This window comes from Delphinus delphis, chromosome 10, assembly GCF_949987515.2.
Source record: "Delphinus delphis chromosome 10, mDelDel1.2, whole genome shotgun sequence".
In the NCBI taxonomy this organism is placed as follows: domain Eukaryota; kingdom Metazoa; phylum Chordata; class Mammalia; order Artiodactyla; family Delphinidae; genus Delphinus; species Delphinus delphis.
In genome coordinates, this window is record NC_082692.2 from 5,047,115 (window position 1) to 5,070,418 (window position 23,304).

The 23,304-nt window shown below is 47.5% G+C and overlaps 1 protein-coding gene across 8 annotated transcripts in view; it reads left to right on the forward strand.

Annotated features, from left to right (window-relative positions):
• Positions 1-23,304, forward strand: part of RREB1 (ras responsive element binding protein 1) — a 180,792-nt gene that overhangs the window by 135,609 nt on the left and 21,879 nt on the right. For all 8 annotated transcript variants that reach the window (XM_060023692.2, XM_060023694.1, XM_060023693.2 and 5 more), the window contains 2 exons: positions 9,150-9,294; positions 9,861-9,997. In XM_060023692.2, the coding sequence (XP_059879675.1) occupies positions 9,150-9,294; positions 9,861-9,997 (282 nt within the window). The remainder of the gene's footprint in view (positions 1-9,149; positions 9,295-9,860; positions 9,998-23,304) is intronic.

The following is a 23,304-nucleotide window of genomic DNA, read 5'->3' on the forward strand; positions in this document are numbered from 1 at the left end:
TGGTGTGTTAGTTTCTGCTTTATAACAAAGTGAATCAGTTATACATATACATATGTTCCCAACTCTTTCCTCTTGCATCTCTCTCCCTCCCCCCCTCCCTATCCCACCCCTCTAGGTGGTCACAAAGCACCTAGCTGATCTCCCTGTGCTATGCGGCTGCTTCCCACTAGCTATCTATTTTACGTTTGGTAGTGTATATATGTCCATGCCATGCTCTCACTTTGTCACAGCTTACGCTGCCCCCTCCCCATGTCCTCAAGTCCATGCTCTAGTAGGTCTGTGTCTTTATTCCCGTCTTACCCCTAGGTACTTCATGACTTTTTTTTTTCTTAGATTCTATATATATGTGTTAGCATAAGGTATTTGTTTTTCTCTTTCTGACTTACTACACTCTGTATGACAGACTCTAGGTCCATCCACCTCACTACAGATAACTCAATTTCGTTTCTTTTTATGGCTGAGTAATATTCCATTGTATATATGTGCCACATCTTCTTTATCCCTTCATCCGATTATGGACAGTTAGGTTGCTTCCATCTCCGGGCTATTGTAAATAGAGCTGCAATGAACATTGTGGTACATGACTCTTTTTGAATTCTGGTTTTCTCAGGGTATATGCCCAGTAGTGGGATTGCTGGGTCATATGGTAGTTCTATTTGTAGTTTTTTAAGGAACCTCCATACTGTTCTCCACAGTGGCTGTATCAATTTACATTCCCACCAAAAGTGCGAGTGTTCCCTTTTCTCCACACCCTCTCCAGCATTTACTGTTTCTAGATTTTTTGATGATGGCCATTCTGACCGGTGTGAGATGATATCTCATTGTAGTTTTGATTTGCATTACTCTAATGATTAATGATGTTGAGCATTCTTTCATGTGTTTGTTGGCAATCTGTATATCTTCTTTGGAGAAATGTCTGTCTATGTCTTCTGCCCATTTTTGGACTGGGCTGTTTGTTTTTCTGTTATTGAGCTGCATGAGCTGATTATAAATTTTGGAGATTAATCCTTTGTCAGTTGCTTCATTTGCAAATATTTTCTCCCATTCTGAGGGTTGTCTTTTGGTCTTGTTTATGGTTTCCTTTGCTGTGCAAAAGCTTTGAAGTTTCATTAGGTCCCATTTGTTTATTTTTGTTTTTATTTCCATTTCTCTAGGAGGTGGGTGAAAAAGGATCTTGCTGTGATTTATGTCATAGAGTGTTCTGCCTATGTTTTCCTCTAAGAGTTTGATAGTGTCTGGCTGTACATTTAGGTCTTTAATCCATTTTGAGTTTATTTTTGTGTATGGTGTTAGGAAGTGTTCTAATTTCATACTTTTACATGTACCTGTCCAGTTTTCCCAGCACCACTTATTGAAGAGGCTGTCTTTTCTCCACTGTATATTCTTGCCTCCTTTTTCAAAGATAAAGTGATCACATGTGCGTGGGTTTATCTCTGGGCTTTCTATCCTGTTCCATTGATCTATATTTCTGTTTTTGTGCCAGTACCATACTGTCTTGATTACTATAGCTTTGTAGTATAGTCTGAAGTCAGGGAGCCTGATTCCTTCAGCTCCACTTTTTGTTCTCAAGATTGCTTTGGCTATTCGGGGTCTTTTGTGTTTCCATACAAATTGTGAATTTTTTTGTTCTACTTCTGTGAAAAATGCCAGTGGTAGTTTGATAGGGATTGCACTGAATCTGTAGATTGCTTTGGGTAGTAAAGTCATTTTCACAATGTTGATTCTTCCAATCCAAGAACATGTTATATCTCTCCATCTATTTGTATCATCTTTAATTTCTTTCATCGGTGTCTTATAATTTTCTGCATACAGGTCTTTTGTCTCCTTAGGTAGGTTTATTCCTAGATATTTTATTCTTTTTGTTGCAATGGTAAATGGGAGTGTTTTCTTGATTTCACTTTCAGATTTTTCATCATTAGTGTATAGGAATGCCAGAGATTTCTGTGCATTAATTTTGTATCCTGCTACTTTACCAAATTAATTGATTAGTAGTTTTCTGGTAGCATTTTTAGGATTCTCTATGTATAGTATCATGTTATCTGCAAACAGTGACAGCTTTACTTCTTCTTTTCCGATTTGGATTTCTTTTTCTTCTCTGATTGCTGTGGCTAAAACTTCCAAAGCTATGTTGAATAAGAGTGGTGAGAGTGGACATCCTTGTCTTGTTCCTGATCTTAGTGGAAATGCTTTCAGTTTTTCACCACTGAGGACGATGTTGGCTGCGGGTTTGTCATATATGGCCTTTATTATGTTGAGGAAAGTTCCCTCTATGTCTACTTGCTGCAGGGTTTTTATCATAAATGGGTGTTGAATTTTGTCGAAAGCTTTCTCTGCATCTATTGAGATGATCATATGGTTTTTCTCCTTCAATATGTTAATATGGTATATCACGTTGATTGATTTGCATATATTGAAGAATCCTTGCATTACTGGAATAAACCCCACTTGATCATGGTGTATGATCCTTTTAATGTGCTGTTGTATTCTGTTTGCTAGTATTTTGTTGAGGATTTTTGCATCTATGTTCATCAGTGATATTGGCCTGTAGTTTTCTTTCTTTGTGACATCTTTGTCTGGTTTTGGAATCAGGGTGATGGTGGCTTCGTAGAACGAGTTTGGGAGTGTTCCTCCCTCTGCTATATTTTGGAAGAGTTTGAGAAGGATAGGTGTTAGCTCTTCTCTGAATGTTTGATAGAATTTGCCTGTGAAGCCATCTGGCCCTGGACTTTTGTTTGTTGGAAGATTTTTAATCACAGTTTCAATTTCAGTGCTTGTGATTGGTCTGTTCATATTTTGTATTTCTTCCTGGTTCAGTCTCGGCAGGTTGTGCATTTCTAAGATTTGTCCGTTTCTTTCAGGTTGTCTATTTTATTGGCATATAGTTGCTTATAGTAATCTCTCATGATCATTTGTATTTCTGCAGTGTCAGTTGTTACTTATCCTTTTTCATTTCTAATTCTATTGATTTGAGTCTTCTCCCTTCTTTTCTTGATGAGTCTGGCTAATGGTTTATGAATTTTGTTTATCTTCTCAAAGAACCAGCTTTTAGTTTTATTGATCTTTGCTATTGTTTCCTTCATTTCTTTTTCATTTATTTCTGATCTGATCTTTATGATTTCTTTCCTTCTGCTAACTTTGGGGTTTTTTTGTTCTTCTTTCTCTAATTGCTTGAGGTGCAAGGTTAGGTTGTTTATTTGAGATGTTTCCTGTTTCTTAAGGTAGGATTGTATTGCTATAAACTTCCCTCTTAGAACTGCTTTTGCTGCATCCCATAGGCTTTGGGTTGTTGTGTCTCCATTGTCATTTGTCTAGGTATTTTTTGATTTCCTCTTTGATTTCTTCAGTGATCACTTCGTTATTAAGTAGTGTATTGTTTAGCCTCCACGTGTTTGTATTTTTTACAGATCTTCTCCTGTAATTGATATCTAGTCTCATAGTGTTGTGGTCGGAAAAGATACTTGATACGATTTCAAGTTTCTTAAATTTACCAAGGCTTCATTTGTGACCCAAGATATGATCTATCCTGGAGAATGTTCCATGAGCACTTGAGAAAAATGTGTATTCTGTTGTTTTTGGATGGAATGTCCTATAAATATCAATTAAGTCCATCTTGTTTAATGTATCATTTAAAGCTTGTGTTTCCTTATTTATTTTCATTTCGGATGATCTGTCCCTTGGTGGAAGTGGGGTGTTAAAGTCCCCTACTATGATTCTGTTACTGTTGATTTCCCCTTTTATGGCTGTTAGTGTTTGCCTTATGTATTGAGGTGCTCCTATGTTGGGTGCGTAAATATTTACCATTGTTATACCTTCTTCTTGGATCGATCCCTTGATCATTATGTAGTGTCCTTCTTTGTCTCTTGTAATAGTCTTTATTTTCAAGTCTATTTTGTCTGATACGAGAATTGCTGCTCCAGCTTTCTTTTGATTTCCATTTGCATGGAATATCTTTTTCCATCCCCTCACTTTCAGTCGATATGTGTCCCTAGGTCTAAAGCGGGTCTCTTGTAGACAGCATATATATGGGTCTTGTTTTTGTATCCATTCAGCCAGTCTGTGTCTTTTGGTGGGAGCATTTAATCCATTTACATTTAAGGTAATTATTGATATGTATGTTCCTATTCCCATTTTCTTAATTGTTTTGGGTTTGTTATTGTAGGTCTTTTCCTTCTCTTGTGTTTCTTGCCTAGAGAAGTCCCTTTAGCATTTGTTGTAAAGCTGGTTTGGTGGTGCTGAACTCTCTTAGCTTTTGCTTGTCTGTAAAGGTTTTAATTTCTCCATCAAATCTGAATGAGATCCTTGCTCGGTAGAGTAATCTTGGTTGTAGGTTTTTCACCTTCATCACTTTAAATAGGTCCTGCCACTCACTTCTGGCCTGCAGAGTTTTTGCTGAAAGATCAGCTGTTAACTTTATGGGGGATTCCCTTTTGTGTTATTTGTTGTTTTTCCCTTGCTGCTTTTAATATGTCTTCCTTGTATTTAATTTTTGATAGTTTGATTAATATGTGTCTTGGCGTGTTTCTCCTTGGATTGATCCTGTATGGGAGTCTCTGTGCTTCCTGGACTTGATTAACTATTTCCTTTCCCATATTAGGGAAGTTTTCACTATAATCTCTTCAAATATTTTCTCAGTCCCTTTCATTTTCTCTTCTTCTTCTGGGACCCCTATAATTCGACTGTTGGTGCATTTAATGTTGTCCCAGAGGTCTCGGAGACTGTCCTCAGTTCTTTTCATTCTTTTCTCTTTATTCTGCTCTGCAGTAGTTATTTCCACTATTTTATCTTCCAGGTGACTTATCCGTTCTTCTGCCTCAGTTATTCTGCTATTGATCCCTTCTAGAGTATTTTTAATTTCATTTACTGTGTTGTTCATCGTTGCTTGTTTCCTCTTTAGTTCTTCTAGGCCCTTGTTAAATGTTTCTTGCATTTTGTCTATTCTATTTCCAGGATTTTGGATCATCTTTACTATCATTATTCTGAATTCTTTTTCAGGTAGACTGCCTATCTCCTCTTCATTTGTTAGGTCGGGTGGGTTTTTATCTTGCTCCTTCATCTGCTGTGTGTTTTTCTGTCTTCTCAGTTTGCTTATCTTACTGTGTTCGGGTTCTCCTTTTTGCAGGCTGCAGGTTCGTAGTTCCCGTTGTTTTTGGTGTCTGTCCCCAGTGGCTAAAGTTGGTTCAGTGTGTTGTGTAGGCTTCCTGGTGGAGGGGACTAGTGCCTCTGTTTTGGTGGATGAGGGTGGATCTTGTCTTTCTGGTGGGCAGGTCCACGTCTGGTGGTGTGTTTTGGGGTGTCTGTGGCCTTATTATGATTTTAGGCAGCCTCTCTGCTAATGGGTGGTGTTGTGTTCCTGTCTTGCTAGTTGTTTGGCATAGGGTGTCCAGCACTGTAGCTTCCTGGTCATTGAGTGAAGCTGGGTACTGGTGTTGAGATGGAGATCTCTGGGAGATTTTCACCGTTTGATATTACGTGGAGCTGGGAGGTCTCTTGTGGACCAGTGTCCTGAACTTGGCTCTCCCAGCTCAGAGGCACAGCACTGACTCCTGGCTTGACCACCAAGAGCCTTTCATCCACACAGCTCAGAATAAAAGGGAGAAAAAGTAGAAAGAAAAGAAAAGAAAAGAAAGAAATGATAAAATAAAATAAAGTAAGATAAAATAAAAGAGTTATTAAAATAAAAAATAATTATTAAGAAAAAAATATATATATATATATATTTTTTTTTTTTTTTTTGCGGTATGCGGGCCTCTTACTGTTGTGGCCTCTCCCGTTGAGGAGCACCGGCTCCGGACGCGCAGGCTCAGCGGCCATGGCTCACGGGCCCAGCCGCTGCGCGGCATGTGGGATCTTCCCAGACCGGGGCACGAACTCGCGTCCTCTGCATCGTCAGGCGGACTCTCAACCACTGCGCCACCAGAGAGCCCGAAAAAAATTTTTTTAAGTATTAAAGGAAAAAAAAGGACGGACAGAACCCTAGGACAAATGGTGAAAGCACAGCTATACAGACAAAATCTCACACAGAAGCATACACATACACACTCACAAAAAGAGGAAAAGGGGAAAAAATAATATATCTTGCTCCCAAAGTCCACCTACTCAATTTGGGATAATTCATTGTCTATTCAGGTATTCCACAGATGCAGGGTACATCAAGTTGATTGTGGAGCTGCTCCTGAGGCTGCTCGGATAGATTTCCATTGTCTTCTTTGTTCGCAAAGCTCCCGGTGTTCAGCTTTGGGTCTGGCCACGCCTCTGCGTGTGGGTCACCGGAGGGCATCTGTTCTTCGCTCAGACAGGACGGGGTTAAAGAAGCAGCTGATTAGGGGGCTCTGGCTCACTCAGGCCGGTGGGAGGGAGGGGCTCAGAGTGCGGGTCGAGCCTGCAGCGGCAGAGGCCGACGTGACGTTGCACCAGCCTGAGGCGCGCTGTGCGTTCTCCCAGGGAAGTTGTCCCTGGATCCTGGGACCCTGGCAGTGGCGGGCTGCACAGGCTCCCCGGAAGGGAGGTGTGGATAGTGACCTGTGCTCGCACACAGGCTTCTCGGTGGCGGCAGCAGCAACCTTAGCGTCTTATGCCTGTCTCTGGGCTCCACGATGTTAGCCGCGGCTTGCGCCCGTCTCTGGAGCTCCTTTAAGCAGCGCTCTTAATCCCCTCTCCTCGCGCACCACGAAACAAAGAGGGAAGAAAAAGTCTCTTGCCTCTTCGGCAGGTCCAGACTTTTCCCTGGACTCCCTCCTGGCCAGCCGTGGCGCACTAACTCCCTGCAGGCTGTGTTCACGCCGCCGACCCCAGTCCTCTCCCAGCGCTCCGACCGAAGCCCGAGCCTCAGCTCCCAGCCCTGCCCGCCCCGGCGGGTGAGCAGACAAGCCTCTCGGGCTGGTGAGTGCCGGTCGGCCCCGATATTCTGTGCGGGAATCTCTCCGCTTTGCCCTCCGCACCCCTGTGGCAGCGCTCTCCTCCGCGGCTCCGAAGCTTTCCCCCTCCGCCACCCGCCGTCTCCGCCTGGGAAGCGACTTCTAGTGTGTGGAAACCTTTCCTCCTTCACGGCTCCCTCCCACTGGTGCAGGTCCCGTCCCTGTGCTTTTGTCTCTGTTTATTCTTTTTTCTTTTGCCCTACCCAGGTACGTGGGGACTTTCTTGCCTTTTGGGGGGGTTGTGAGGTCTTCTGCCAGCGTTCAGTAGGTGTTCTGTAGGAGTTGTCCCACGTGTAGATGTGTTTCTGATGTATTTGTGGGGAGGAAGGTGATCTCCGCGTCTTACTCTTCTGCCATCTTCCTCAATTCCTCCAGGATATTGTTTTTAAAATTCATTTTGAGTGATTTCTTGAAAGGATGGGTTTGGTACTAAGTTACATCCCATAGTATTATCATACTTCCTCAATTCTTAGATGCCTAAAAATTTTTTTTACATTTCTAAAATTGGAATGTGCTGTACAGTAAATGTCGAAAGGAACTTGCCAGCCTTTCTTTTTTTCTCCAAACACTGACGTTAAACGATGGTCTCCTTAACTCCCAATCGCCTTGAAGTAGAGGGGGTACATAGAACAAGGCTATTTGTCTCCATTAACTTTCTCAAGGCTTTAGGTGACCAAGAACTAATAATAAAGCATCCTCCCCTAATAATCTAAGCAAGGAATTATGTGGATATGGGCATGACGGTTGTCTGTGATTCTTTTCCCTTTTCTCCCACTAGATCTTTCTGACTCACCACATTGATTCCCCCTAAGAGAACAGAGGGCTGGCCTGAGCCTCCTTCCCTGAATCCCATTTCTCAGAGGTTAGGCCACATCTCTCCTACTGGTGGATGACGGGGCTGCTGCTGTTTGGGCAGAGGCTAGTGTGGTCTTGGGCTGACGTGGGGACCCCTCCGCATTCTAGAGTATGTCTGTAGGGCCAGAACCAGGGGAATCGTAGCTCTTAGCTCCACACACTCATGGAAGGAGGGCTCACGGGTGTCGGGGGCAGAGGCTGTGAGTGGGAAGGGTGTTGCCCAGCCGTCTCGTTGCGTCATTGGCCTGAGAGCCTGAATTGTCGCTGCTTGTGGTTCGTGAGCTTCTCAGCCCTTTTATCCCCAGCCCAGCTGTACAGAAGGTGCAGCAGAACGTGAGCTTGAGCTGAGCAGAGCTTCTGTTTAGAAGTCTGACAGGATCGTTTATGAAAACTTGCTGTCTTTTCCCATTCCTGAGAACGTCTCCAGTAAGATAATCCCATCAGAGGGTTATTTATAAAAAGCTGCGGCTACATTCCCACATCTGGCACAGTTTAACCCCGGTCAGAGCTGATGATGCCGATGATGACTGTCATTAGGAAGAGTAAACCTTTTATGTCACAAAGCAAGGAAATTGAGACTATCTTTTTGTAATGCCATTCTTTCTTTCCCTATAGCTCTTGGGACCTGGTTCCTAGAATGTTTGCTTTAGAACTTGATAATGTAAGGTCACTTAAGTCAGGTCACCCATAAAACTCTTTTTCTGGAACAGACATATGCATACTAATATAATACTTTCTTGTATGTGTATTCCTAGTCCTGTAGATGTCAGGGTTGCAACATGTAACTTATCCCACTGTCCCAGCTACTCTCATGATCTGCAAATCCATGTAAGACCCTGGAGAGCATGGGCAGGCTTTCAGGTCTCAGGCACTTCGGACATGTGCTCGGTCAGCACCTCTCAAATTTGACCCCCAACATGCTTCCAAAGGCAGAAGAGAGAGAACACATTCTACTGGTAGACAGGGGGTGGGTTCTGGGACCACAGAGTGGTTTCTTGGTTTATGAACTAGTGGTACCTGGGACTTCTTTTGTCTATAGAATTATGTGCCCTAAAATAGTACAGCTTGTCTGAATAAGTAGAACAGATCATCAAATAGTTTGTTTTTATCTTATTAGTGCCAGTGAAGTTCATGAATATCTTCCAACAGACAGCAAGGCACTGAGCCACGTTTTTGGATAGCACTTCGTTGTGAGAGCTTCACGAGGGGTTCAAGGAGATTATAAGGTTTTTAAAAAGAAGTCACTGTATAAATTATACCCCGTATCTCTTAACTAAGGAAAATTTAACTACCAGTGCCCAAATAGAAAATATAAAGCATTTTAAATAAACCAGCTCAGTTTTTGCTAAATCACATTGTCTGTGTGTGTGTTCTTTCCAGACATATGAAGATTCATGAGAAGGACCCCAGCAGCGCTACAGCTGCAGCCCCTCCATCCCCACTGAAGCGCAGGCGGCTGTCCTCCAAAAGGAAACTGAGTCATGATACAGAGTCAGAGAAGGAAGACCCAGCGCCTGCTAAAAAGGTCCTCTCTGCCCCCAGCACAGATGTGCCTGCCCCAGGGACTCTTGGCAGAAATCCCTCCAGCCTTTATTTTTGCAGTCTGGGGGCTTGGTGGACACCCATCCCAAGCTTCTAACCTCTGTTTCCCTGCACTGTTTCATAAGGTCTCTGGAGAAAAAAGTACCTGTTTGCTCCTCCTTTGTGGAAGGAAGAGCCCCCCGGCTGAGCCCACTGATGATCCGAGGAGCTTGTTTCATTGCTCCCGGGGTTTTTTGTTTCTCCAGCTAGAATGGAAGAGGCTCTGCTAAGTATTAGGGACTCTTTTGTCCTCACACTTTTATTCCCAGTGCCTGGCAGGTACTAGGTGCTCCGTGAATATTTGTTGAATGGATGAGTGAGTTGAGGGTGGGTGGGTGGGTGCTGGTGTTCGGTGAGGTTTTGTTACATGAAACGTTGGTCAGTAGCATCCTTAATGCCTAGGAGGGAGGCGTCCTTTTCCTTTCAGATTCTGGATTTAGTGTCGGCTTCTCTGAAACAAACTACGTGGGAGCCCTCCCTTGTGACTTCATGTTTCTTCTTTCCCCTAAGATGGTAGAGGACAGGCAGTCGGGTGACATGGAGAAGAAAGCTGATGAAGTGTTTCACTGCCCACTGTGTTTCAAGGAGTTCGTGTGCAAGTACGGGCTGGAGACCCACATGGAGACCCACTCAGATAACCCGCTAAGGTAGGAGAGGGGCTGGGGCAGGCTTGTGCTCTGGGGGCGCCTCCTTGTGATGTGTGATGCAACCTACCTCCTGTTACTCCAGCCTGGGCTGTGAGGCCACTCGTGAGGCCGATCAGAGTGCCTGCGGGGGTGGAAGCGGGGCTGAGAGGGGTCAGAGCAGGTGGCTGCAGCCCCAGGAGGACTCACCAGCGTCACGGTGCTTCCTGCACTCCTGGCGGGGCCCCCGGGCGATCCCCATGAGTCCCCGCCCACGGGCAGCCTCCTAGCACCGGGCTCTGGGCAGCAGACACATTTTCTTCACGGATGGTGTTGCAGCCCAAATGGTCGTTAGCTGCGCCCGTGTGTGTGCTAAGGACGGGGAGGGCAGATCAGGTGCTCGTGGGCGTCTGGAATGGGCTGGTAGCACAGAAGCCTAGGAAAGCATTTGGGGGCAAGACAGAGTTCTGTCGTGCAGGACACAGGACCTGAATGCAGCCTGTCTCGGTAGCAGCAAAGGTGATGGTTCCTCTGGTCCAGGCTCCACATAGTTTTTCTGATTCTCAGTGGTCCCAGGCGGACCTCCGGCAGAATTTGGGGCTGGGGTGGGGGGAGCTCGGCTTTCCTCCCCGACCTTCTTCCCTGCGTTTTTATCAGGCAGAAAGCCCTTTGTTCCTGCTGAGCAGGTACCCGCTTCCTCTCTGAAACTGCTACTGTATCATTTTTAAGGTGCTGTAGGGGAGCCGCTGGTATTGTGAGACTTGAAAGTAGCACGTCCTGAGAGGCACAGCTGAAGGTTCCCGGAGCAGAGGCCAGTGCATATGTGGTTGCAGCTTTGGGTTTCAGAAGACAGCTTGGGAGTGTAGAAATCTGGACATCTGTTTGTCTGACTCACTAATACGTGGACCACATTTCTTTCTTGGGGGCACATGTTTGGTTGTGACTTAGGAGTGAAAAGGTCTGAGGCAGCTAAACATGTTTGTGTTGGGGGAAAAGCCTAATTGTCCAGTAACATAAAGTCGCGTCAAGTAATCATTATCCTTAATCACGTTAGCTTGACATTTTTCCATTAGAGAGAGAAGAGAATTTATGGAGAGATTAAACTCTGAGCAGTTGAAGTGCTAGAGCATGTCTTGAGGTGACTGCCCCATCTTGGGAAACTCCTGGATGTGACGGGCAGGCAGGGACTGGTGGTCAGAACCCTGGGTCCCTGTCCCACCTCTGCTCACATGGGGCCTGGACCAGCTGCATCTGAACCTTGAAGGAGAGTTGGACCAGATCGTCCTTGTGTTCCCTTTCAGGCCTGAAATTCTGTGACTCGGAAACCTGCCTCTTAACGGTTGTTCTTCTGTCTACCAAGAAAAAGCACTTGGCTCTTCCTTTTGTAGGCCCTGTCATTCTGAGAGATTCAGGAACTTGACTTCGTGGTTTCATTAACGTCCACAGCATCCCAGGATGCGGGCTGGTGGTGGGTGGTAACTATTGAAATAGTTCTCTAGATGCAGGACCTGAGCAAGCGGAGGTGAAGTTACCAGACAAACCTCACGTGGTGAGTCGTGGGCAGAGGCAGGAATAGCAGCTGCGACCCCCGACCCTCCGACCCCCGTCAGCGCTTCTGACCCGGCACTGCAGAGTGCCTGAGTCCACACACTGCTCCTCTCTGGGTTCCTCCCTAGGTTTTCTTTCACTTTGTGTTTTATTCTGTGATCAGATACCATCTTAGGAACTACCCATTTACCCTCTTCTAGATGATTCTGTCCGACAGGGAAAATAACTTAACTCTCAAGAGAGACTTCTGGGCAGCTGGAGGCTGCACAGCACAGTGTATAGCAATGGTAGAGGAAGATCAGGTGTCCCCTTCTTTAGTGCTGGCTGGCACCAGGGCGTGGGTGCTCCTGGAGTGGGGCCTTCTGGACAAGCACCTCATCTGGGGGCAGGCCGGGCTGGCTACCTGGAGAACATGGAGACAGGAATCGCCTTGGATCCTGGTTCACTGTTTTACATGATTTGGTGCATAATTCACTTGCCGTGACTCCAAGGCTGTGAAGTTAAACCTCAGGTCCTCCCTTGCCCACTTGGTAATAGCATCCTTTGTTTGGGGAGGGTGGACTGGAGGAGTGCTGAGCCTGGTGGGGGGCTTGGCCCCTCCCGGCAGTGGCGTGAGAAGAGGTTGCCGTGCATCCATGGTGGGGGGCAAGCATGCCATCCCCTGTCTGGCGGCTGTTGCTGTGTGTGGGTGGGTCTTGTGTCTGGGAACCAAAGGAGTTAATTACAGAACGTAGTTAGTTTCCCTTCTCTCCCCTCTGCTCTGCCCTCCACATAATGGCCTGCTATCAGAGGATGCCATGGGGACAGGCATGAGCCGGCAGGGCCCCGCCAGGCAGTGAACTGTGACAGTAGCTGGTGGGAGAGACTGCTTGTTAACCCAGAGCTAAAATAGGCACCAACTCCATTTGCAAACCCCAAAGGCAGCAGAACCACAGTGGGATGCTACCAGTTTAGACAGAAAGTTTATAACTCGAAACAGCTGTTGGCTTCTTTCTCTCCCTCTCCTGCCCTTACCGCCCACCCCCAAAGCTGGCAAGGTGCCCGTTGTTCCTTAATAAAAAGCATTGGAAATCCAAATTCACGTAAACGCCGAGGCCTTCCTCCTGCAGTGCCTTGTGTTTCAAGTTAACGAAGTGTAAGCGTAGAGCAAAAGGAAGACACAGACCACTGTAGTGATTCTGGCTCCGAGTGTCGGGTTTGTTTTCGCCCTGGCGTGACCAGACCCGCGGTGACTTGGCCCTTCTGTCCAGCCCCCCAGACGGGAGAAGCGAGGCTTTCTGGGAGCTGGCACTTGGGACTGGAGGTGACAGAGTGTTCAGTGAGCAGGTGGATGCAGAGAGGACATCCCTGTGTGAGGGTGTCTGGGTGTTGAATATCGTGCCTGGTTATAAGAATAGAACAGAGTAACAGGCTGTCCGCTGCCCTGAGTAAAGTTAGCTGGGAGGGAAGTCCAGGTCAGCAGCCACCCATGCAAACAGGAGGAGAGCCACGAGGGCCACCTTAAGTTTTCAAGTAGCCACATTCTAAAAAAGGAAGAAGAAAATAGCGAAATTGATCATGCTTTGCTGCAATTGATCATGCTTTGCTGGTATACTAATATATCCAAAATATAATGTCAGTACAGAAACCGTCAGTGATGTGATTTACATTCTCATTCTCATACAGTCTTTGCCATCTGGTGTGTGGGGCATGATCGCAGCCCACCATTTCAATTGGAAGAGGCACATTCCAATCCCCCAGCAGCCCATGTGTAGGTGCGAGCCTAGGACAAGCCCACCTGTAGCTGGGAGGGCTTTGTCTCAGACCCCGCCCCCCTCCCCATTTTGTGTCTGAATGACTAGTCTCTGGCTAATGGGGGCTGGGCTGGGGGGACCTCTGGGTAGTCACGGTGGCACTGTGACTGCAGCTGGGGGCGAAATTTGGCAAAAGTTATTGTATAATCTTATGTGGCTTCTTGATTAAAGGAGATTGGGTAATAAATAATTTTTAAATTAGTTCAGCTAAAATGTATCCGGCAAATGAATGAGTGCTTGTTGTGTGCCAGGCCCTTGACCAGACTTAAGAAAAAAGTGGTGACAGTGGAGACAGGGCCCCTCGAGGGCTGTCAGCAAAAGAGTAAGAGCGATTATAACAGAGTGAAGTGGGTCAGTTCAGGGCCAGACAGGCCAGCAGCCTGTTGTCCAAGCAGAGGGAGCCAGGGAGCCGGATAGGTTGGCAGAAAGCTTCCCACGGCCTTTTACATTGGGTGCTGGGGCGCTTGCCCGGGGCAGGCCCTCCTCAGTCCAGTCCAGTTACCGTTCCTAGTTGTCTGCGAGGAAAATGTTATGGTGATGCCCTTAAATCTACATGGGGCGTTGGAAGGTGGGGACCTGAGTGGGCTCTGCGGGTACGTGGCGGCACGGAGGGGAGGGCAGGTGCCCACAGGCATGGAGGGTGGACTGCCAGAGGTGGGGAGAGTCGCCAGGACCTTCTTCTTCTGGATTCTCAAGTGTTCCAAGGAACGTTCGACTGCCTGCCCTGTGCCCCATCCCCCCTCTACACACTCCCATCACCTGCAGGGAGACCCTGAGACCGACTGACATGGCGCTGGTCCCACACTTGTTAAATGTCATCCTAAAAATAGGGATAGGGTATAACAAAATACTCTTCAGCATCTCGTATAAGAGCCTCAGGGGTCTGAGGCTCAGCCAGGTGGAGGGCAGATTTAAAACGATGCTGGGGGCTGAGGGAGGAGAAGATCCGCCCCCTAAGCTGGAGGCCTCTCTCAGGGCAGCCCCTCCGCGCCCTGCCCAGGGGCCTCTCAGCCACGTGGAGTGGGCACTGCCGCCGGCTTCTGGGCTCACCCCAGCCACCCGTTGAGCAGTCCCTGGACCTGCCCGGCTTCCCGCTGCGTTGCTTCGGTCGAACAGACCTAGCAGGGCGTCAGGACGCAGTGTGTGCAGCCCAGTGGATTCCTGGGCGTGGGGAGGGCAGGCTGCCCCTGACCAGGGCCCTCTCATAGGCCGTCACTGTTGCTCCCAGCAACTGGGAGAGATTAGTGCAGCTGTTGGCTGTCAGCTCTGCGGCTGGGAAGCGGGGGAGGGCAGGGAGGGTGGGCACCAGGGGAGAGGAGGGTCAGAACCGGGCGGGGCTCTGACGAGAAGCTGTTTGCACTCGCCCCTCTTGCCTCCATAGACAGAACAGAGAAAATGAAGCATGGAATCCCTTTAAAAAGGAATGTCAGTCCCTCGATAAAACACTGTAATGAGCAAGAAATTCAGTATCTCAAGGAAGCAGCCAGGGTGACTGCCGCTTTCTCAGCAAGGTATTTCCCAGGTTCTGATGACAGGGCCGGGCCTGCTGCTGCTCGGGGAGTGTTGGGAAGACTCCCAGTCGAGCCACTGTCCAGGGCCCAGGCATTAAGGATGTGACATGGGTTGTAGAAGGAGCTGGGACACCTGCAGTAACCATCCTCTGAACACACAGCGCAGCAGCTGCAGCAGAGGGGTGGTGAGGGTGCCGGCTGCAGCCTGACTGGGGCCTGGCATCTCCGTGACCTTGGGCTCAGTTTCCCCGTCTGGAAAATGGACTTAGGGGCTGTGTGAGGATGAAGGGAGCATCCACAGTCCCCAGACTGTAACAGACAATCAATGAACATTTACTTCTGATACTATTATTTAGAACATGTGTTGTTTTTAATATTTTAACCCTTGCGACACTTACAGTTATGGGTTGGTGTCGCTCTCTTGGAATCCCATTCCAGTAAAATAGAGAAGGGAGCACGTTCCGGGGCTTCTCCAGGTACCATTTCCTTGACAGAGAACATGAAAGCAGTTTGGCCTTTAGTCTTTATCGTTGTAAGTAGCCACTTTTATCTGATTTTGCTTTTGTAAAGATTGGGTAGCTGAATGGCTGTTTACATTTGGTTTGAGTCCTGCCTCCCAAATGTTGTGATCCAACTGTACAGAAACCCAGATGATTAGAAGCTTGAAAGGTCCTGATACCTTTAAATTATAGAACCGCACATCATTTCCCTTAGATTGTTGGGGAAACCTGAGATTCTAAAGAAATGTGTCTCCTGATGTTTGAAATTTGCCAAAGCAGTCTTTCAAAAATATGTTTAGCATAGTGAAAAAAAATTTTTTAACCCTTTCACGTGGCAGTGGGGGTCATCTGTCTGTCTGTCCCTTAACTGGGAGACATGATAGAACAATGTGGAAGTAAGGGGTCACCAGATGACACAGTATTACTGTAGCAAACCCTGGGAGGAGTTAGTCCCAGAATTGCTTAGCCACAAGGCTTAAAAATATATTTGTAAGCTCTCTGGTGGCCTCCTTCTCCATTTCTGTAGATGCTTTTGCTGGTGATCTTGCCTTCGCATTTACCTTGGTTTGACTCAGTCTTCTGTGTGCGCGTGCGCGCAAGCTCCCCTCCATTGTAGATCCTTCAGGAAGGTGAGTTGGGAAACCCACTCTGGTTAGTGGTTACACGTTCCTTGTTTCATGGCTGATGCCTTTAATTGTGAGAGTTAGTCCTGCTAAGTTACTGTCAGCCCTACTGTGAGCTGCTCTGTTGACAGCTTCTTCCTGTACCCCTACTTCCTGCACAGTGCCCACGCCATTATAGCATGGGTATCATTAGCACATTCCTACCCCGGCTCAGAATTCTGCAGTTTTCTTCTAAAAAGTAAATAAGAAGGAAGGCCGTGTGTTGTAAAGAACGGCTTCCGTGGTGCCCTGCCCCACTGGGTGTGCCGTGCTACGTGTCAGTCCTCGACTCAGTGACTCTAAGATCCTGACGTTTGTTTTTTTGAGACTAGTCGTGGATCTGGGCATGAACAAGAACCTCATTCATTTGCATTGAAGCCCTCTGAGAACTGAAAGGACAAAGCCCCAGCTAACAAAGGAGAGTACTTCCTGGACCTCCCGGAGCTGCCTGGCCCATCCCTGGCCTGAGCTGTGGCTGGCAGGGTAGCTTCAAGATCAGTGCAGTTTACCACTCTCATGGAAGTCAGCCTTCTCTGATCACGTTCACAGTGTGCTCTTCCCGGCGAGGCCAACGTCAAGGCCAGAGCCCGTGTGCTGAGAGACTGTGTGAGTTTGTTTGATTTCTGAAGGAGAGGACAGGACAGGCTACAGATCAAGCACATGGTGAAGGTGCTCTGGGATCACAGTGCCTCCCTCCAGCCCCAGCACTGGCAGCCCCCAGTCCTGCCATCTGTTCCTTTGTATACCGGGGGCCACAGTGGAAACTTGGCTCACTCCCCTGCCTGCTGCTGGGTTGGGGGGGGGGGGGGGCATCTCTCTCCCCTGGGACCCCCCGCCCAGCCCCTCCTGTCTCTGCTTCACACCTCCCCAAGCCCCCTCAGTGACACTGCAGGTGCTGCCACGGCAGGCAGAGCAGATAAGCTGCAGACAGCTGCTTTTCCCCTCCGGTTCCAGAAGTTCCAACCCTGCACGGCCCCAAACGTCAGCTCTTCCCTTACCACCCACCCCGAGTGAACTGAAGTGCTGGAGCCCCTGCCTGGGGAATAGAGCCGCCCTGAGGGAGGTGGAACCCTGCAGTTAGGGGAGCAGGTCGCTCTCCCCGCATTCTGAACTAAACGTGCTTCCTTTCTCATAGAAGCATTTGCTAACACGTGCTGAGATTCAAGTGTTTTCTGGGTGAAGTGGGCTCTGGTGAACTGCCTTGGGTACAGAAACACTGTTTCTGTGATTAGAACGATTTGGGGCTCACATATAGGGGATCATCCTTCTGTAAGCCAAGGGCAGGCAGGATGTCCATATTGGCATTCATCCCTGCGTTTCGTAAGTAAGCTCACCTTTACTTAAATTGTCCTTGAGAGTTTTTTCAAATAATGAATTTTTGTTTTCTTCACGGTAATCTATTTGAGTATGTGATTTAAAAAGAAAAAAAGAAAGTTTTGTTCTTAGAAGAGTGGGTGGAATGTTATTAGCTTCTTTAAACCCTACAGCTAGATACACTTTCCCCCATTAAATGCATTTATCTTACTGACAGCAGAAGTTAGTTTCCATTTGGAAAAGTTACCCTCAGTTTGCAACTTAAGGCCATCTCCGTTGCCAGAAAATCCGAAAGCAGCCTCTCGGATCTGTAAAATTTCCCCCTGGCACGTCGTCAGAGCACTTGCAAAATGAAATCATCCTCTAGTCACTCTGCCGTGACTCTTAAGTCAGCTCCACTCCATCTAAATGTTTTACAGTGTGCTGTTCACGAGTTCCTGGCAGGGTTGAAAGCTCCCCCAAACCGGGGTCGAGGGGAAGAGTGGTAGGGACCACCTGATCAATGGCTGTGGCCTTAATGAAGGTGACAGACCGAAGCGAGTTAGCAGATAGCCCCAGCTCGGCAGCCAGCAGCATCACTTGCAGATTTGCAGTGACCTCCACTGGGCCTCAGGAGGAACCGAGTGTCTCTGCCTGACAAAGGCAATCTAAATGTCTCTGGGTGACTGTTTTCCACAATGGTTTCATTTAAAGTCTGTCCGCAGATAGAGGTCCAAGCGTGAGATGGGGGGCAGTGTTTTTTCCCACGAGGGTTCTTTCCTTCTTTTTAACCAGCTTCTTGATGTGCTTCTGATTTCAAGGCAGAGTTTAATTTTCTCTGCCACTTTTCAAGAAGTTTGTTTGTAAGATGAAAGTCTATATCCTTTCAGAAGTGAAATAGGAGCACCTTGATTGAAACCCTGTGGAAACAGAGGTGTGATGTGGTGGATGGAGGGCTCGTTTGCACGGCGTTAGGAGGCTCTTGAGTGCATGCGCGTGCAGGCTGTGGCTCCAGAAGGGAACGGGGGTGATGAGGAAGCAGGGGTGCAGCGCAGGCAGGACCAGGAGGAACACACGTCTCTCCAGTGAGTCTCCAGATTGAACGGCAGCCGTGGAGAAGTTCTGCTGTTCTGTGGAGTTCTCGAGAGCGAAAGGAGAGAACACATCCTTTGGAAATTAAAATTCCATTTTTTCTGCATTTTTGTGTCTGCTGTAATTGCCAGGAAATGGGTTATTCCTGATTTTTTTTTGGTACCTAGCGCTATAAAATAATGGTTAAATTTGGTCTAGGACCTTGTAGTTCTCCGAGCATTTGGTTACCTGTTACTCACAGTAACTCTAAAGATCCCCACACACAGATGAGAAAGAAGACGGAGACTCGTAGCAGAAAGGGAATGAGCTCGCCCAGCCTTGTCGCTTCAGTTGTTCATAACTTCGAGATCCTCTTGCTTGATTCTCTCTAATTTATTTTCCACACTTGTCTGATGTAAGAGGCACCTGGTGTGCTCGCACAAATACAGATTCCTGGGTTCCTCCTCCAGTTATTCTGATTCCAGTCCATCTGCAGTGGCCCCAGGAATCTGGTTTTTAACAAGGTCATGGGGGGATTCTTATCTCAGGCACGTTTGGGAAATTTTACACAGCAGGCAGCTGAAATACAGATGAAACAAGTTGTCCAAGGTCACACACTCTGACTCCCCATTCCCAGCTGGGACTCCCTGGTCCCTGCACCCATACTCCCACTGCTCCACACCTGCCTTCCTCGGAGGACACAGCCTGTGGTTGGTGCCAGGTAATTCTGCCACGTGTGTATGGAGCGCAAACTTGGTACCAGATACCAGAAATGGGAAGGGTTTGAAGGTGAATAAGAGAATGAAGGAGGAGATGGATATGTCTAGATAAATGGTTGAAACTCAGCGTTACTGAAAATTCATGGCTACGATAGAAGGGCAGTAATCCTTATCGCCACCTTCCGAGACACTCTCCATTCCCTTGTACAACCCACGTGTGATGCCCTCATGTGGAATACTCATGGCCGGTAGACTCTGCACTGATGCCATAGTCTCAAAAGAGGAGGGTGTTCAGAAAGATCTCTGGGGCACAAAGGCAAAATAATGGGACTTTTCTTCACTCATCCTTTAAAATTCTCTGTTTTTATATTTTATAGTGTACCTGGTACATTATATATGTGTGCGTATAAATACATAAAGGTACATAACACACACATTTCACCAGCAGCAAGCCGAGGCGGGGTAAATGCTCAAAAACGTTTTAACTCTAAAGTTAGAAGCTCAAGGTTAAAAGCTCAAGAAGCGTGCAGCCCCCTGCTCAGGCGCACCTGCTCACCTTCTGCAGCTGACACGCAGGCTGCCGAGGGTCAGTATGATTTCTCCCCAACCTGTTTATGTCAGTAATACTTATAATTATTTGCTGTAATTTAATTAAATTTTCTGTAAGCCAGCGAAATATTGGTTGTTTTTTTTTAAAGAATAGTCTGTGAAAACTGAGTTGGGCATACTTGCACATAATCCAGATTGGACAGGTTTTTTTGTTGCTGTTGTTTGTTTGTTTGTTTTGCTGTCAAATGTAGGGTGGGCAAGACAGCTGTGAACAGTTGAAGAAACCATCATAAGAACCTAGGATGCTGCTTTAGTTTGGTTTGCAAAAATCTAAGTTCTTGCTCTACCTGAAAGCATCTAAAACCAGAAATCAAAGATGCTGTGTTACGAGTGTGACTCACACAGTGATGACGACATGGAGCTTCACTCAGTGGAACTAGACTCAAGCCTAAGTCCTTGGCCCCCATAAAAATGGGCGAGTTGAATGTGCAGTGGAGTCTCGTTACCCAGTAGGTACGTTCCGTGAAGTCCCCACAGACAGAGAGTTAGTGGGCACTGAACCATTGTTCCTGGAGGAAACAGAGGGTTAGTTTCCTGCAAGCCTCTGGTCACATTTTCATGAACTAATTGATACATAACCTTGTTTTATTAAGTGTGTTTCTGTTTAAAGACACTCTGTGTAGTATATACTGTTGACTCATCAACACTGAACTCACAGCCGGCAGCACTCCAGCTCACGCCTGAACGGAGCTCATCTAACACGCGTGTTTTCTCAGCAAAGCACGTCACAGCCTTCTTGCTCTCGGCGACACAGGGTGGCACTTCAGCATTACACTTGGGGACCATTTTATTTTTAAAATTTATTTATTTTATTTATTTATTTTTGGCTGCGTTGGGTCTTCGCTGCTGTGCGGGCTTTTCTCTAGTGGCAGGGAGCGGGAGCTACTCTTCATTGCGGTGCGTGCAGGCTTCTCACTGTGATGGCTTCTCTTGTTGTGGAGCACGGGCTCTAGGCGCGCGGGCTTCAGTAGTTGTGGCGCACGGGCTTAGCTGCTCCGCCGCATGTGGGATCTTTCCAATCCAGGGATCGAACCCGTGTCCCCTGCATTGGCAGGCGGATTCTTAACCACTGCATCACCAGGGAAGCCCTTGGGGACCATTTCAAATAGCAGACTCATCAAGAAGAAGCACTAAAATGCTAGAAATGTGGCAGCACTAAAGAGACAGCGGAAAGGACACTTGTTTACAGTAGGAGCTTACATGAGAGGGCAGAGCGTCTCCTTGTCCAGCCCCAGCAGGGAACGTGTGCATCAGGCAACTCAGATTCTTCCCACTCTGTTCTCTGTTGCGTTGCCTGTCCAAGAACACACCGCAAATACTGACTTGGGTTTACAAATAAATTTTGGCAAGTAGGCAAATTCACAAACACAGACTCTGCAAATAATGAGGATCAACTGAATATGTTTTAGGTTGAGTAAAATATTAAATGTGCGTGATTTTTTGTTTTTAATGAGGGGCCCCCCCACCCCACCCCTTTACCCAACTTTGATGAACGACCCTTTCTCTGCCAGACGGAGTGAGCCCTGCTGTCTTCTGAGGGTGAGCGAGAACCAGGCCTCTGCTTCCATTGTGATGGGATGGTCACACACTGGCTGGGTTGCTAGGATGAATTGAGCTTAAGTATTTGTTGCAATGTCCCAACGCTGGTAAAAATTAATTATAAACACTTTGCAAATATTCTACACAAAATATATGTCGTCAGTGCTAATTGTTAACTCAGTAAGAGTGAGTCATCATGGACGTCAGGTGGAAAATGCCTGAGGGCCCACTGGGTGGCAGCTCCCCGCTGCCTTTGCACTGGTCCTTTCTTTCTTAACTTCCTCTCAGTCTCACCTTTCAGGGAAGGCACAGACCAGCTTCCAGACAGTTCCCTGAACTTCACCTGCTTGTGGCCCAGACAGGACAGAGGGGAAGAGGAAGAGGTGCAGGGAGAGAAAATCTGAACAGTGCAAGGGATTGTGGGAAGCAGGGCCGGGGAGAGATGGAAGCTGCGCTGTGCAGGCCCACCGCGTGAGAACTTTCCATACCTATAGGCGTCTGGGTTCTCTGCGGCCATCCCTGCCCAGAGCCTTTATCACAGTTGGTGAGCTTAACCAGAAGTCCCTCAAAAGGGGTTTGTGTTTTGAGTGGCTCGTGGGAACCCAGCATGCTAAATTTAATTGAATGATGACAGGAATCTCGGTGGCGAGATGCGGGCGCGTCAGCAGGGGGAGGGGGGGTGTCGAGGAGGTGGGGACACAGGAGCACGCTGCTGTGCCAGCCACGGCCCAGCACAGGGAGCGGGGCTGCACATACTTGGCACTGGTCTTTCGGCGCTACACGTGAAGCCCAGCTGCTTCATGGGTGATGCCGTTATCTCTTTGATTTCTAGAGAAGAATTTCAAGGCAAAAAAAGTTTCCATTAAGGTGTGTGCAGTGTAAGCTCAATCAGGTCGCTGTACCCCTCTGTGCCCCAGATTCCTTCTCTGTGAGACAGGGATAAGACCTGCCGTAGAGCTTTTGTGAGGGGCAGATGTGTTTGTATGTGTAAAGTAGTTGGAAAGAGGCGCTGTCCAGTGGGATTTCCTGCGATCCTGGAAATGCGCCAGGCCTGCACTGCTTGTCGCGGCTGAGCCCGTGAGACGGGGCTCCTGTGACTAAGGACATTTTAATTCGTTTAAATAGGACTTTCACGGCCGCTGTATTCAGTGCAGGTCTAAAGGATGTGGGTGATGTCCTAATGTTTGTTGGGTTTTAAGATGGCTCTCAGTGAAGACCTAGAAGGCGGCACTGGTGTAAAACATGGAGAAAACGGAGCCACCGTTAGAAAGTGGTGTTTGTTACACGTCCATGTGGCCCAGGACGGGTCAGGTGTATGCAGTCATCTCTGAAGTGAAGCGTGATAGTCTTTCATCTTTCTGTGGACCGCATTGGAAAGAGTCTTTCTAGGACAGGGAGATGGCTTCATGGTAGGTGAGGGTGGGAGTATGAACAGGGCTCACATTGTCTTTGCTTCTTCCTGGCTGTGTGGCCTCCACCACGCTGCTGAACATTTTCGAGCCTCGGTGTTTTCCTCTGGAAGATGAAGATGAGAATGCCCACCCACCTGCCGGGTCGTGCGCTACCCCCGTGGGGTGCCCTCGCACCTAGCGTGGGCTCAGCATTCGGGAGCTATGGTTATTTCTTAGATAGATGGTAACAATAGCAGAATTGAATACATAATCGCTGTCATGTGCTACCAGTTCAGTTGGAGGATTTGATTATCATTTTAGCCCAGTCACATATCAGGGATGCTGGCGTGACTGCTCCAGCTGCTGTGGAAGTTTGTGCTTTGGGGCTTCTAAGTGTTTTTGATAATCCGAATCCATGGAGCTGGGGGGGGGAAGTGTTCGCTCCACATCGTGTAACGCAGGTAAGAGCAAGTGGCCTCAGGTCCCACGTCTCTGCTCTGTTCACACTTGTGCCGTCTGCAAAGACTGGGTATCCAGAGGCTGCTAGGACATAAATTTTTTCTTAAAGGGAGAGTCTTTTGTTGCTCACCATGAGGTGGCTGGCTTCTTGATGTCACATGCTTTTTATTTTGCTCCACTGAAATGAAGCAACAGAAAACACAATACGGCTAACGGACAGGTGGACGCCCCGGCAT